This window comes from Microcebus murinus, chromosome 9, assembly GCF_040939455.1.
Source record: "Microcebus murinus isolate Inina chromosome 9, M.murinus_Inina_mat1.0, whole genome shotgun sequence".
In the NCBI taxonomy this organism is placed as follows: Eukaryota; Metazoa; Chordata; class Mammalia; order Primates; family Cheirogaleidae; genus Microcebus; species Microcebus murinus.
Window position 1 is genome coordinate 27,270,924 of NC_134112.1, and position 15,087 is coordinate 27,286,010.

General features: G+C 35.0%; 1 protein-coding gene across 5 annotated transcripts in view; it reads right to left on the reverse strand.

Annotated features, from left to right (window-relative positions):
- Positions 1-7,043: 7,043 nt before the first annotated feature.
- PALS2 (protein associated with LIN7 2, MAGUK p55 family member) overlaps positions 7,044-15,087 on the reverse strand; it is a 114,268-nt gene continuing 106,224 nt past the window's right edge. For all 5 annotated transcript variants that reach the window (XM_076006364.1, XM_020289884.2, XM_076006367.1 and 2 more), the window contains exon 12: positions 7,044-13,969. In XM_076006364.1, the coding sequence (XP_075862479.1) occupies positions 13,793-13,969 (177 nt within the window). In that variant the 3' untranslated portion in view covers positions 7,044-13,792. The remainder of the gene's footprint in view (positions 13,970-15,087) is intronic.

A 15,087-nucleotide genomic window follows, 5' to 3' on the forward strand; every position in this document is an offset into this window, starting at 1 on the left:
CCAAAACAACACTGCAGCTTTTTCCTTCCAGCAAGTGCCTACTGAAAAGGTCAATTTGTACACCCTTTTACTAACTCATCATACAGGGGATGGTTGATTCACAAACACTACAAACTGGCTTAGAGATAAACTGGGCATGTCATTTTCTAAACAGAAGAAAATCCAAATTAAACAGCAACAACTGCTCCAGGCGAGATGGAAACAGCGAAAGAACTCAAAGTACAAAGAAAGCGAAAGGACACCCCCAAAAGGGGACACCAGCTTTCTAGCTATGGATACCAACCAAAATCAGAATACTGAAATGACAGAAGAATTTGAACATGGGTTATAAGGAAGCTTAGTGAAATGCAAGATAAAATGGAAACCCAAGACAAACGACAAAAACAATGAAAGAAATGAGTAAAAAATTCACTACAGAAATTCTTATTAAAGAAAAATCAAATTTTGAAAATGAAAAATTCCTTCAAGGAATTACAAAACACAGTGGAATGCCTTCAGAATAGGTTAGATCAGGTAGAAGAAAGAATCTCAGAGCTTGAAGACCACACCCTTTAATTAAACAAGTCAGTCACAGAGCAGAGAAATAATATTCCTACAAGAAATAAAGGATTATATAAAAGGCTTAACATAAGATCATAGGCATGCCTGAGGGTGAAGGAAAAACTCACAAGGGTTGGAAAAACTACTTGAGAGAATTGAGGAAAATTTCCCTGGCTTTGCTATAAATCTAGATATCTAGGTACAAGAAGCTCAAAGGACTCCTGGTAGATTCATAGCAAAGAAGAAAACATCACAACACATAGTCATCAGACAGGCCAAAATAAACATGAAAAGGCCCTACTAGGAGCATTAAGGTGAAAGTAGCAGGTAACGTATGAAGGAAAATACATCAGACTAACTGCAGAATTCTCACCTGAGACCTTACAAGCCAGAAGGGATTGGAGCCCCATGCTCAGTCTTCTCAAACAGAATAATGGCCAGCCCAGAATTTTGTATCCTGCAAAAGTAAGTTTTGATTATGAGGTAGAAATAAAGACTTTCTCAGACAAGCAAACACAGGGAGTTTGTCAAGATGAGACCTGCCCTGCAGCTCAGAACTGCAGGGCGGTTATACACAGATCAGCACAATAGACACCCACCAGTGTAAAATCACCCAAAAGTTAAAGGTGAAAGGCCAGATACCACAATGGCTCAAGAGAGAAAACAAAGCAACAGAGTTCTACTCAACAGGATGAACAGAAATCCATCCCACTTATCAATTCTTCCAATAAATGTGAATGGCTTAAACTCCCCACTGAAGAGACATAGGCTGGCTGAATGGATAAATAGGTACAAGCCAAGTATCTGCTGTCTCCAGGAAACACATCTAACCCAAAGGAATCATTCAGACTCAAGGTGAAGAGATGGAAAACAATATTCTACACAAATGGAAACCAAAAGATAGCTGGTGTAGCAGTTCTCATATCAGATAACAGTCTTCAAATCAACAAAAGTAATGAATCATTCAGATTCATTATATAATGGTAAAGGGAACAGTTTGACAAGAAGATATAACAATCCTAAGTAGTCATGTACCTAACACAGGTGCACCTAGATTCATAAACCAAATTCTACTTGATCTAAACAAAATGATAAACAGCAGCACTGTAATAGCCAGGGATTTCAATACCCACTTGACAAAATAGGACATATCCGACAAACAGAAAAGAAACAATGGACTTAAATAGAACTCTAGAACAAATGGGCCTAACAGATATTTACAGAACATTCTACCCCCAAAACTACTGAATATACATTCTTCTCATCAGCTCATGGGACATTCTCTAATGATCACATTCTAAGCCACGAAACATGTCTTAACAAATTAAAAAAAAAATAGAAATGATACCATGCATTTTCTCAGACCACAGTGGAATAAAATTAGAAATCAACAGAAACACTTATCTGTACACAGAGTCATGGAAACTAAACAACCTACTGCTGAATGGTAGGTCAAGGAGGAAATTAAGATAGAAATCAAAAGATTCCCTGAACTAAATGATAAACGGGTACAAGTTATCAAAATCTGTGGGATATAGCTAAAGCAGTCATGAGCAGAAAATTCAGTCATAAGTGCCTATATCCAAGAGACAGGAAGATCACAAATCAACAATCTAATGAATTGTCTCTAAGAACTGGAAAAGAAACAAACCAATCTAACCACAGCAGAAGAAAAGAAATAACCAAGATCAGAGCAGAATTAGATGAAATCGATAAAAAAAGAACTATATAGGAGATTAATGATACATAAAGTTGGTTCTTCAAAAAGATAAAATTGACATGCCACTCAGTAGATTAACTAGAAGCAGAAAAGAAAGGACTCTAACAAATTTGATCAGGAATGAAAAAGGAGAAATTATTACTGCTACCATGGAAATACAAAATATCATCACTGAATACTATAAAAATCTCTATGCACATAAACTTGAAAATGTGGTGAAAATGGACAATTCATAGAAACACACAGCCTTCCTAGGCTCAATTAGGAAGAAATAGAATTCCTGAACAGACCAATATTAAGTACTAAAATTGAAACAGCAATAAAAAATCTTCAAAAAAACAAAAGACTGCTGGACCAGATGGTTTCAGACCTGAATTTTACCAGACCTACAAAGAAGAATGGGTACCTATCCTGCAGAAATTATTCCACAACATTGAGTAGCAAGGAATTCTCCTCAACACGGTTTACAAAGCCAACATCACCTTGATACCAATGCCAGGAAAGGACTCAATAGGAAAAGAAAACTACAGACCAATATCTCTTATGAATATAGATGCAAAAATTCTCAATAAAATCCTAGCAAACCAAGTTGAGCTGCTCATCAAAAAAATAATCCATCATGAACAAGTGGGCTTCATCCCAGAGATGCAGGGATAGTTCAACATATACAAATATATAAATGTAATTCACCACATAAATAGAAGTAAAAACAAAGACTTTATGATCCTTTCAATAGATGCAGAAAAAGCAGTTGACAAAATTCAGCATCCTTTTATAAGAACTCTTAATAAAATAGGCATAGCTGGGACTTACCTCAAAATGATGAAAGCCATAGATGACAAACCCAGAGCCAACTTCATACTGAATAGGGAAAAATCAAAAGCATTCCTGCTTCAAACTGGAACCAGACAAGGTTGCCCTCTATTACTGCTTCTATTCAACATAGTGTTGGAAGTCCTAGCCACAGCAATCAGACAAGAGAAGGAAATCAAGGGCATCCAAATGGGGGCAGAAGAGGTCAAACTGTTGTTATTTGCTGATGATATGATTTTATATCTAGAAAACCCCAAAGATTCATCCAAGAGACTCCTGGAATTGACAAATAAATTCAGCAAAGTGTCAGGTTACAAAATCAATGTACACAGATCAGTAGCATTTATATACGCCAACAACAGTCAAACTGAGAACTAAAAAGACTCAATACCTTTCACAATAGCAACAAGGAAAACAAAATACCTAGGAATATATTTGACTGAGGAGGTGAAAGACCTCTACAGGGAGAACTACAAAACACTGAGGAAGGAAATTGCAGAGGATGTAAACAGATGGAAAATCATACCATGCTCATGGATTGGGAAAATCAATATTGTTAAAATGTCTATACACCCCAAAGTGATTTACAGATTCAGGGCAATTCCTATTAAAACACCAAAATCAATTTTTGCAGATTTAGAAAAAATAATTCTATGCTGCATATGCAACCATAGAAGTCCCTACGTAGACAAAGCAACCTTAAACAAAACAAAAACAAAATCAAAAACGAATTGGGAAGTATTAATTGACTAGACTTCAAGGCTACAGTAACCAAAATAGCATGGTACTGGCACAATAACAGAGACATAGACCAATAGAACAGGATAGAGGACCCAGATATAAAACCCTCCTCATATAGTCACCTGATCTTTGACAAAGCAGACAAAAACATACACTGGGGGAAAGAATCCCTATTAAATAAATGGCGCTGGTAAAATTGGATAGCCACATGCAGAAGACTCAAACAGGATCTTTACTTCTTACCTCTCACAAAAACCAACTCATGATGGATAACAGACTTAAACCTAAGGCATGAATTCTAGAAGAGAATGTTGGAAAAACTCTTACAGACATTGGCCTAGGCAAATAATTTATGAAGAAGACCCCACAAGCAATGGCAGCAATAATAAATATAAATAAATGAGACCTGATTAAATTAAAAACTTTCTGCATAGCCAAAGAAACTATCATTAGAGCAAATAACCTACAGAATGGGAGAAAATATTTGCATGCTATACATCTGATAAAAGGGTGATAACTAGAATCTATATAGAACTCAGGAAAATCAGCAAGAAAAAATATCAAACAACCCAATTAAAAAGTTGGCAAAGGACATGAACAGAAACTTTTCTAAAGAAGATAGAGTAATGCCAACAAACATGAAAAAATGCTCAGTATCTCTAAGCATCAGGGAAATGCAAATCAAAACCAAAATGAGATATCACTTACCTCCAGTGAGAATGGCTTTTATCAAAAAGTCCCAAAATGATGAATGCTGGTGTGGATACGAAGAGATAGAAACACTTATATGCTGCTAGTGGGACTGCAAATTAGTACAACCGGAAAGTAGTATGGAGATACCCCAAGTGACTAAAAGTAGAACTACTATTTGATCTGGCAAGCCCACTACTGGGTATCTACCCAAAGGGGAAAAAGACATTCTATAAAAAAGATGTCTGCATCAAATATTTACAGCAGCACAATTCACAATTGCAAAGATGTGGAAACAATCCAAGTGCCCATCAATACATGAGTGGATTCATAGAATGTGGTATATGTATACCATGGAGTACTACTCAGCCATAGAAAAAAATGGTAAACTACCTCCTGTATTATCCTGGATAGAGCTGCAGCCCATTCTCTGAAGTATCACAAAAATGGAAAAACAAATACCATATGTACTCACCATTAAATTGGTACTAATCAATCAAAACTTATGTGCACATATAGGAGTAACATTCATTGGGTGTTGGGTAGGTGGGGGGAGGAAGGGATAGATAAACTCATCATCTAATGGGTGTGGTGCGTGCTGTCTGGGGAATGTGCATGCTTGTAGCTCTGACTCAGGTGGTGCAAAGGCAATTTATATAACCAAAGCATTTATACTCCCATAATATTCTGAAATTAAAAAAAAAAAAGAATTGGCTATTAAAAAGGAGGTAGTTTTATGCTGCTACAGGAGGTCCCAGCCTCCAGTTATTGCTGGGCTTCCTAGCAGACACCTGCAAAGATGTGGTGGGTGAGGCAGTGCTAGGCATGGTTGCCATGAGGTGAAACTGGGCTTCCAAAAATTTAACTAGACAGGATACCCAGTTTCCTCATTAAAAAAAAAAAATGTACCCTTATTTACTGGTTGAGATCAAGCCATGCTTTTTTTTGTTTTTTTTTTTTGAGACAGAGTCTCGCTTTGTTGCCCAGGCTAGAGTGAGTGCCGTGGCATCAGCCTAGCTCACAGCAACCTCAAACTCCTGGGCTCAAGCAATCCTGCTGCCTCAGCCTCCCAAGTAGCTGGGACTACAGGCATGTGCCACCATGCCCGTCTCATTTTTTTCTCTATATATTAGTTGGCCAATTAATTTATTTCTATTTATAGTAGAGATGGGGTCTCACTCTTGCTCAGGCTGGTTTCGAACTCCTGACCTCGAGCAATCCTCCCGCCTCGGCCTCCCAGAGTGCTAGGATTATAGGCGTGAGCCACCGCGCCCGGCCCAAGCCATGCTTTTTTCCATAATTAGATTTGGAAACAATTTCTAGTAGCTCAGGTCACTTGGAAAATAGTAAATAAATGTATTATGTCCTAGAACAGCACAGGACAGCCACCTTAACTCTGATGTTTCCATTCATGAAAGAGGAACAAACCACTTTTCCCATAAATAGATTCAGGAAGTACCACTGACATTAGTGTGGATGGTCCATTAATGGCTCATCAAAGAAGTCCAAGACCTGGTCCCTAAAACCTGTGAATATGTTACCTTACATGGAAAAAGGGGAATTTGCAGATGTTTTTAAGGTTATGGAATTTGAGATGGGCAGATTATCTTGGATTCTCTGACATGGCCCTTAAGGGAAAACAGGCATAAGAGTAAGTGAGAGACTTGGCTGAAGAAAATGCAGGAACAATGAGGCCAGGAGAAAGAATCCATGTGCTGTTGCTGGCTCTGAAGATTGAAGGGGCCAGTTTAAGATGAGAGAGAACAGGCTCTCTGACAGCCAGCAAGGAAATGATGACCTCACTCCTGTAACTGCATAGAACTGAAGTCAGCCAACAATCTGCATCAGCCTGGACACAAATTCTCCCCCAGACCTTCTGATAAGAGGCCCAGCAAGCCCTGGCTGACACCTTGATTTTGGCTTGATGTCATCTGTATTAGACTTCAGATGTATAGAACTGAGAAAATTAATTTGTGTTCTTAAGCTGCTAAATTTGTGGTTGTTATCACAGCGATAGACAACTAAGGTAGTATAAAATAGAAGAATGAACAATTCTTAATTCTTCTGGAGATATCACAAATACACTGTGCTAGCAAGTGTGAGGTATAGAATCCTAGAAACTAGCTTAGGAACGGGTTGCAGAGGCCCTTTCTGGACAGAGGCATGAGCTGTGCCCCACAGCAGGTTGGTTCACTGTCTTTCCCACCAGGGTTTCTCTCTTTCCCAGCTACCTGGGTGGGAAGGGTCAGAGCATACCCCGCTGTCTAAGCATAGAGGCCTTGTTTTCTTGATCCCATATTTTAACCTTCCCTACTTCTGAAATTCTTACCTGGGCTGGGATAGAGGAATGGTTAGGGCTTCCTTGTTGAAGAATAAAGGCAGGTGAAAATTTTATTTAGGTGGGAAAAACTAAATGACATTAGGGGCTTTTTACAAAGACAATTAGCACTTAAAAGAAGTTACCAAAGCTAATCTGAGGTCCTGTTATTTTATCTCTAAACCTTAGCTCTACCTATAAATGAAACACATTTTCCAATAGTAAATATTTATTTCTTTATATATACAAAAATATTTTACCAGGAGTATGTAATCTCACAGATTAAACGTTTCAGTAATTTTCATTTTGGGCAGCATATGGAAATACGTGAAAAGATTTATAGGGACAGTTTCTGAAAAATCAATACTTAATTGATTTTATTTATACAAGAACAGCAGTAATGTTTCTTTTATACAGGAACTAATAATACAATTACCTGGAAAGCAGTAGCAATTAATTTTTATTTTTAAACTTCATCAGAAACTTACTTAAGCAACTTGTTTAGCTTTGATTTTCAGATTGCTAACAAGCATTTTGCCCTCCATTAAAAAAAAAAAAAGATTCTCTTCTATAATCACTTCAAAGACTAGAGGTTAAAAAAAAGCATGCATCTGTGTTCAAAGGAAAGCTATATATCAAAACAAACTGGGGGGAAAAAAGGAAGAATAAACAATTCCCCCACACAGCCAAGTTTTCACATCAAATACTCATCATGGACTCTCAGAGCTCAGCATAGCATATAGAAAATCGCACTTTTTGCTGAACTCTAGTGTTCATTCTTCTACAACAGAATCCAAGGTATCACTTCTTTAAAAAAAAATCAATGTTACTGAAGAAACAGAAGCCAGTCAGTGGTGTTTTCTAAAAGAGGATATACAGCCAAAAGAAATATTTGTCTTATATTTCAAGAACAGATGTAGCTGAGCTATGCCTGAAATCCAGTTCTACCTGAAAAGACGAAGGTATTTCTCGTTTGGACCAGGTTTACCAGAATAAGCTTTAAACAGGTTTTCAAAGCAATGTTACTTATAATACTGTCCACCTCTCCTATTTAAGAAAATGAGATGAAAACTACCCATTTTAACTGTAATGACTTCTGGTTTAATGTTGGTAATTTATAGCTGATGAGTTTTTAATGCTATAATGTTTTCCTCTTTAAGTTAGTTTATTAGGCTTTCTCCAAGCTCCCAGGCCACCCTGAGTAATAGGTGGAAAGCCAAATTTCAGATATGGCCTGTCATAGTTATATATGCTGCTACTCCTGGCTTGCTGTTGGCTAAAGTACAATAAACACATCTATTTCCAACATTTAAAATAAGACATTTTGGCCTCTATTGCTAGTAACAATACCTACTGCATGAGACTCAAAGATAGTTGTTCTACAAGCAATAAATCATTTAATCTTCCAAGTTATAAGCAGCATTTACTTTAACTACAGATGTATTCATTTAGTATTCATTTAGCTGGAGATTAGAAAACAGTAAGAGTTGGGGAAGGAAAAAAGAGAGAGAATTGTTGCTTCTGACCAACTTGTGTGTGTGGAGATAAGTCAGATTTATCACACAAGTGCATTATCAGTCAATGAAGGGGAAGCAGTTAGAAGAGAAAGCAATAACCAAAATGGATTAATGTCTGGATTTAGAGGCTCACTAGCTGGACCTAACAGTGTATGTTTTTTCCTATAAAGACACAGATGCCTTTGAAACTTAATGCTATGAGTTAAACAATATGGCTGCAGTGATAAATTTCAGGCATAAGGATAAAATAGGACAGCTTTAAGAAGCAAAGATCAGAGTCTGTTCTGAGGTAAAAGAGTACTGGATTGCTTACTTAAATTTTGTTTGATTTGTGAGTGGTCTGTCAGGCAGCAAGGACTTGCTAAGGGTTTGGAATTAGAATGAGATTCTAAACTAAAAGGAACCTTCTAACTAGAACCACTAAGCAAGCAGATCAGACCCTCTTCCAGGCTGGAATTTCATCCTTGGGGCTGTTTTAAAACTGGAGGTAGGATTCCTGAATGGTGTTCACCATTCATTACTTCAGAAAGAGGTACACATTAAAAGAACTAAGCAATAAAAAGGAGCCCAATAAGGATATTATAGTTAAGCATTTACCACCCTACAGTTATAAATTACTTCCTATAATTTAAGGTGAAGACAAATATTAACTGAGCCCTATCTAATAAGTAAAATATTAAAAGTGAAGGGAGACATACATTTTATCAAACTTCACATGGTCAGAAGTCATAATTAGTATCTTTGCCAGTAGATGTACATTATCTACATATGAGTGTACATAAAACTACACTTTTATCACTGGAGAATATTTTTAAGAAAGTACTGCCAAAGTGGTTCAAACCATGCTTTCCTACCTTGAAAATGAGATGTCATCATTTTTTCACTTTTTTGTATAACAAGGACTCATGTTTGATTCTGTGCAGTTTTCCAAAAACCATTCCAGGAACACAGAAGGTAACATGATGAATTATGGGAAATATTAAAAAAATGAATATAATTTGAAAAATTCTAGAACAAAAATGCAAAAAATAACCTTACCTTACAAAATTATAGAATTGTCATCTTCCTCAGGTATATAACATATACTTACATAAAAACTGATATGATGCTGAATTATTATTAGTCAAAGGTCTGTGAATAATATTCACTTGTACTATATACAATCCCATTATTTAAAACACTGACTTTCTCCCAAGAACTCCAAATACATTACAAACATTATTACATGAATTCTCATAGCAAATCTCTTGGAATGAGGGCAGGTATCAAAATCTCTAAGCCTGAATCATATCATAAATTCATTCAAAGGTTTAAATAAGTATTAACCAAGAGGCTTCCATCCAGAGCTCTATCCTTTTTCCTTAAGAAAATTAAATCATAATAATGAATGATTAGTTTCTGAGCTTAATCCCCCAGAGCCTTTTAAAACAATCTATAAAAAGTTTCAGAATGTCTAAGAATTGGGAGTAATTAAAAATTTTAGAACACTAGTTATAATTACATGGGTGAATATATTTTTATTATTTATGTATTTGGGGAGAATTTTACATATTATACATATAGCTATATATATATATTATATGGTCACTCAAACATTTAAAAAATGAACCGCTATCTATTAATATGTACATAAAACGTCAGGATTGCCTTTTCCATATATTTAGTATAAAGATTCATTACTATAAAATAACCGGCTCTCTAGCCTGTCATTTCTGGATAGTGGAGTGCTGTTTCAGAAGTCATAAAAGTAAAATGCAAGTAGATTATTATTTTGACCAATTTTTAAAACATTTATCTTCAGTATTTGACAATTTAAAATAATTTTACCTAACCCTATGGCTATCCATCTTGAAGTGTCAACTCCAATCACTGGGATCATGACACTTACTATACATAAAAATAAGTACCATTTAAAATTTTTAAAGCAAGAATCATCTTTTTTTGGTCATTGGCATATTATGGTCAAAGCAGTTAGTATCTGCCATAATCTATAATGTCACACTATTGTATTTTATTGCTAATTTGGATTATTTTATAAACATGTCTTAATAATCAATTTGCTGTTTTAAAGGAAACATCTCCTTATAAGCTACTATGAAAATTATAAATTTATTAGATTCTAGAATCTAGGCTTTAGGCTGCTATTGCTGTGGTCACTGGGTTTCTGAAACAATTTCTATTTTAGAAAGCTATGTTCAGCAATTGAATAGAGCTGGCCAAAATAAACAAAGCCCTGATGTATTTGACATTTGATATTATCCAAATATCACACAGAAATGGAGACTGCATAATAAAGGCATGGCTGTAATGAAGGTGAAAACTCTACGTGTAGGGAATCACATGTATTCCACTAGTCATAGTTAAATGACTTATCCAGGACATCGCCTCTATGACTATTTGTACATTTGAAAATGAATATATACATATAGTCATGCCCTGAATGCTGAATGTGGACACTCGCCTGTCCACAAGGAACCCTCAGGCACATTAATGTATTGGCACATCATGTTTCCCAAAAGCATATGCTTGTTTGTGTATTTTAACTATTACCAATTGTTAAACGTCACTTTAACCCATTTTCTCTCAGTATGGCTAATTATCTTAGACCTTCCCAAAAGAGAAGTTCACATTTCCTTGATCACAACTATACTCTCATTACTTAAGAAGAATGCTGGGGCCTCTGGGACTTCTTGCCCCAGCACAGCACTGCTGGTTCCTGCAGACTAAGATAAGACATGGATCTCAAATTTGATAACTCTTCATTGAGATACAATGAACTTTTCTAAATTTATTCTCTTCAGCATTGGCATCTAGACTGAAATGAACTAAACTGCATAATTTCATTTTATATTGGGAGGGATCTAATATGCATTAAGTAATCAATCATGAATACCATTTATAATAGAAATAATTCCTTTAAGTACAGACAATTTTCTAAATAATATGTATTTTATCTCACATGATAAGGCTAACAATATATATGTTGTAAAGGTTATCTCTATTGTACCAAAATGGTTGAAATATTTTTCAGATAAAATTCTTGTGCTGCCATAATTATACCAAAGCTGTTTAAAGAGGCTCCATGCAGCAGCATGAAGATACATTGAAGAATACATGTTTCCTGAGAATGCAGAACTGAAATTTCTGTTAAAATTTACAGTGTGTTGAGTCACACATTTACAGTGTGTTGTCCTATGACATTAAGTCATAGGACATCACCTTGATAATGTGCTTTGATTCATGTTGCTTTGAGAAGCCAAGAATTCGGTGTAAATATACATGGTTTAAAAGTTTCCAAAGTTATTAAAAGAGTATGATCAGTTTTGTCACCAATTTCCTATCCTAGAACAAGGAACATGAATTTATGTTCTGGCTATAAAATTCTAGAATTAAAAAAAAAACACCTATAGATTTCCAATTTTAATAATATAACAACTTGGGTATTTTGTTTTATTGTGAAAAAGATTTAAAACAATGTGTGACAAAAAAAGAAACAAAAAACAATGTGTGAATACTACCTATTGTCCTATATTTTCTCTTTCCTCAAAGTCCTCCCAGCTGGCATTGGAATATGACAGCTTTGGTGAGGGAAAAAACACTTTCAGCAGCCAGGTGACTGGTGCCTATCACCAGACAAAGATGACTATCAATATTTAAGCACCTAACCCTTTGATGTATGAATACTGTTTATGTGAAAAGATAGCAGCAATATAAAGTATGGTTAATTTATGTTAATGATGAGCTGTATCTCTCAATATGTTTTTTGAGTCAGAGTCTCACTCTATTGTCCAGACTAGTGTGCCATGGCGTCAACCCTGCTCACAGCAACCTCAAACTCCTGGACTCAAGCAATCCTCCTGTCTCAGCCTCCCAAGTAGCTGGGACTACAGGCATGCACCACCATGTCCGGCTAATTTTCTATATATTTTTAGTTGGCCAAGTAATTTGTTTCTATTTTTTAGTAGAGACAGGGTCTCGGTCTTTCTCAGGCTGGTTTCGAACTCCTGACCTTGAGCGATCCACTTGCCTCAGCCTCCCAGATTGCTAGGATTACAGGCGTGAGCCACCACGCCCGGCCTCTCAATAAGTTTTAAGAAGAATTTCTACCATCCAAGAATCCTACAGGAAGAGAATAACTAAGGTGAATGCAGAAATTTGTATGTTGATGCATCTAAAGGAAAACTTTTTTCCCTAATCATGAAACAAAAAAGTGCATTTCTTAAGTGAAATGTAAAAAATATACAAAACATTATTTAATATATTATATAATACATATATAATATACATATTATATAATGTATATATTTTGTATGTATATATATGTATATATATATCTATAAAACAGCTGACAATTATTTCTCAATTTTGCAAATTGTTGAATGGATTTGGTTCTCAACACAACAAATAGAACAGGTATCCTAAGGATCACATCACATTTCAAAAAGCACATTGATCATTCACAAAAACCCCCAAATGCAAACTTAGAGGCATCTTTAAACATCACAGAAATTTGCAGAGGCATGATACATTTGCTGACCATATCCTAATTTAAAAAACCATTTAAAGCAGTAGGTTCATTTTATCAGTTAAATTTTTACATGTGAAAATAAATAAACTTTTTTTCAAGTGTCATTTTGCTTTAAGGTTTTACAGGATAAGGCACTCTCTCAGTCTGCATGACCTTGCTTCCAGCCCCAGAACGTACTGAGTACATGTTAAATTAGTTAGCATCAGCATGTCACTGCAACAAATAAAAAGAATAACCTCATAAAGAGAGTGCAAGGTATTGCTCTTCAATTTTTCACTAAAGATAGAAATGAAGAGACAAAACTAATATATCTGTATAAATTAGAATGGATAGCCATAAATCTTTGAAATAATGAAACTATGTGAATTGAACAGACTTCTGATGTCAGATTTAAATGGTAGTAGATTAACTATAGCACTGACAATAAAATTCTGCTTTTATAAGAAATTCAATTAAGAAGGAAGGTCAATAATTACTATTTTCTTCTATTAAGAGTAACTGACCCTTCACTAATTAAATACTGAACTAAATAACAGCATTACAAAACTATTTCAAGTAGTATTCATTATCACAGTGAAAATGTGAGACCAATGTTAGAGTGAATGATTTGAAAATTCCTTTGATGAAAAAGGCAAGGGTACTAAATTAAAACATATACAAAATGCTTCAACGCATTTATGTGATATGAATAGAAAGATTATCCATAAAAAGTTAGAAAAATTAAGATAAATTATATATTAGTACACCTTCCCAACCACATTTTATATAAAAATTCAGAATAGTGTACTGTTACTTCAATCTACACAATAAAAATGCCTGGACTTGGCAGATTTCTTCTATCTGTGCATGTATTTTCTCAGTAGAAGGTTTATTTGTTGCAGTCACTTTTTAAAAGTTTAACTTTAATTGTTAACCTTACTGAGTCATCAGTAAACCCAGCTGATTGGGACCCACTGTGGTTCCATTCTCAGTTTCTCAATGGCAGTCTGTAGTTTTTCAAAGGCTTTGTCTAGATTGTCATTTATGATGATCAAATCAAAATAATGGTTGTATGCTCTCTGAATCCGTGCACTTTCATCCACTGTTTTCTTCAGGTCAGAGTCCTGTTGAACAGTTTTAAAAGGAAATGCTTGTGTTATAATGTATATTTACTTGTTCAAACTCTAACTAAAAGTGATCATAAGTAATAAGTAGGTTAGATATGTTTATTGTAATTCTGATATTAATCCTCAGAATTCAATCTATAGAGTGTTGAAGAAGACATCACTGTCTGTTCATATCCTAGTCTTTCCAGCTATACTCATGTTTACATTTATGAGTATTCTGTATCTTCTGCTTCACTCATATTAGGATAAGATTCCTAATTAAGAGAGTGCTGACAATAATCGTAGGGTGAATCTAAGGTAACGAAAGAACTATTGCAGGTGACTGCTTTCGAGCTTAATGGTATCATCCTTTTGGAAAGATTTTTATCTTATGGCCTATGTAAATCGTGGAACCCAATTTGCAGTGGCTGTTGACCTCACAACCAAATGTGCTGCCTATTTCTAAGAAAGTCAGAAAATCTTAGAGGAGTGTAATTAGAATAACTTTACCTACTGCCCAGCCCCCACCAAAACACACATTCACACACTTTCATTTGTTTTTATCCTAATATTGTTTATATTTCATAAAGCAGTTCTAATCATTTTGAAATGACATGGGGAGTACCTAAGTAAGTATATGGGCTCTGTGTGAGAAGTAAAGCTTTTCATAAAATCACAAGTGTTTTGAAATTTCACTATATTTCTACATATTCTACAAATATTGGGTTCCTACTAAAATGTCTATTATGTTTCAGATTCAGTGGATATAACAATGAGTAGGGCAGGGAGTACTCCTATCCTTTAGCGGAGGAGACAGTTTATCTCTTATTTATTTTACGTTTTAATTTATTTATGTTATAAATGTTTAATTTATTATATTTTAATTTAATTTTATTTATTATATATTAATTTATTAAAATATTTTAATTTATTATGTTATAAATAAACATAAAATATTACAAGTTGTAATAAGTACTATTAAAGAAACAAACCAGGTACAAAGAATTATAAGAGATCTTCTTTAAATAATGTAATTAGAAAGACACTGAGTAAATGACATTTAAGCTGAGAACTAAAGGAAAATACAAAGGTGGGCATGTGTACAGTGGGGGAGAAAGAATATTCCAAGCAGAGAA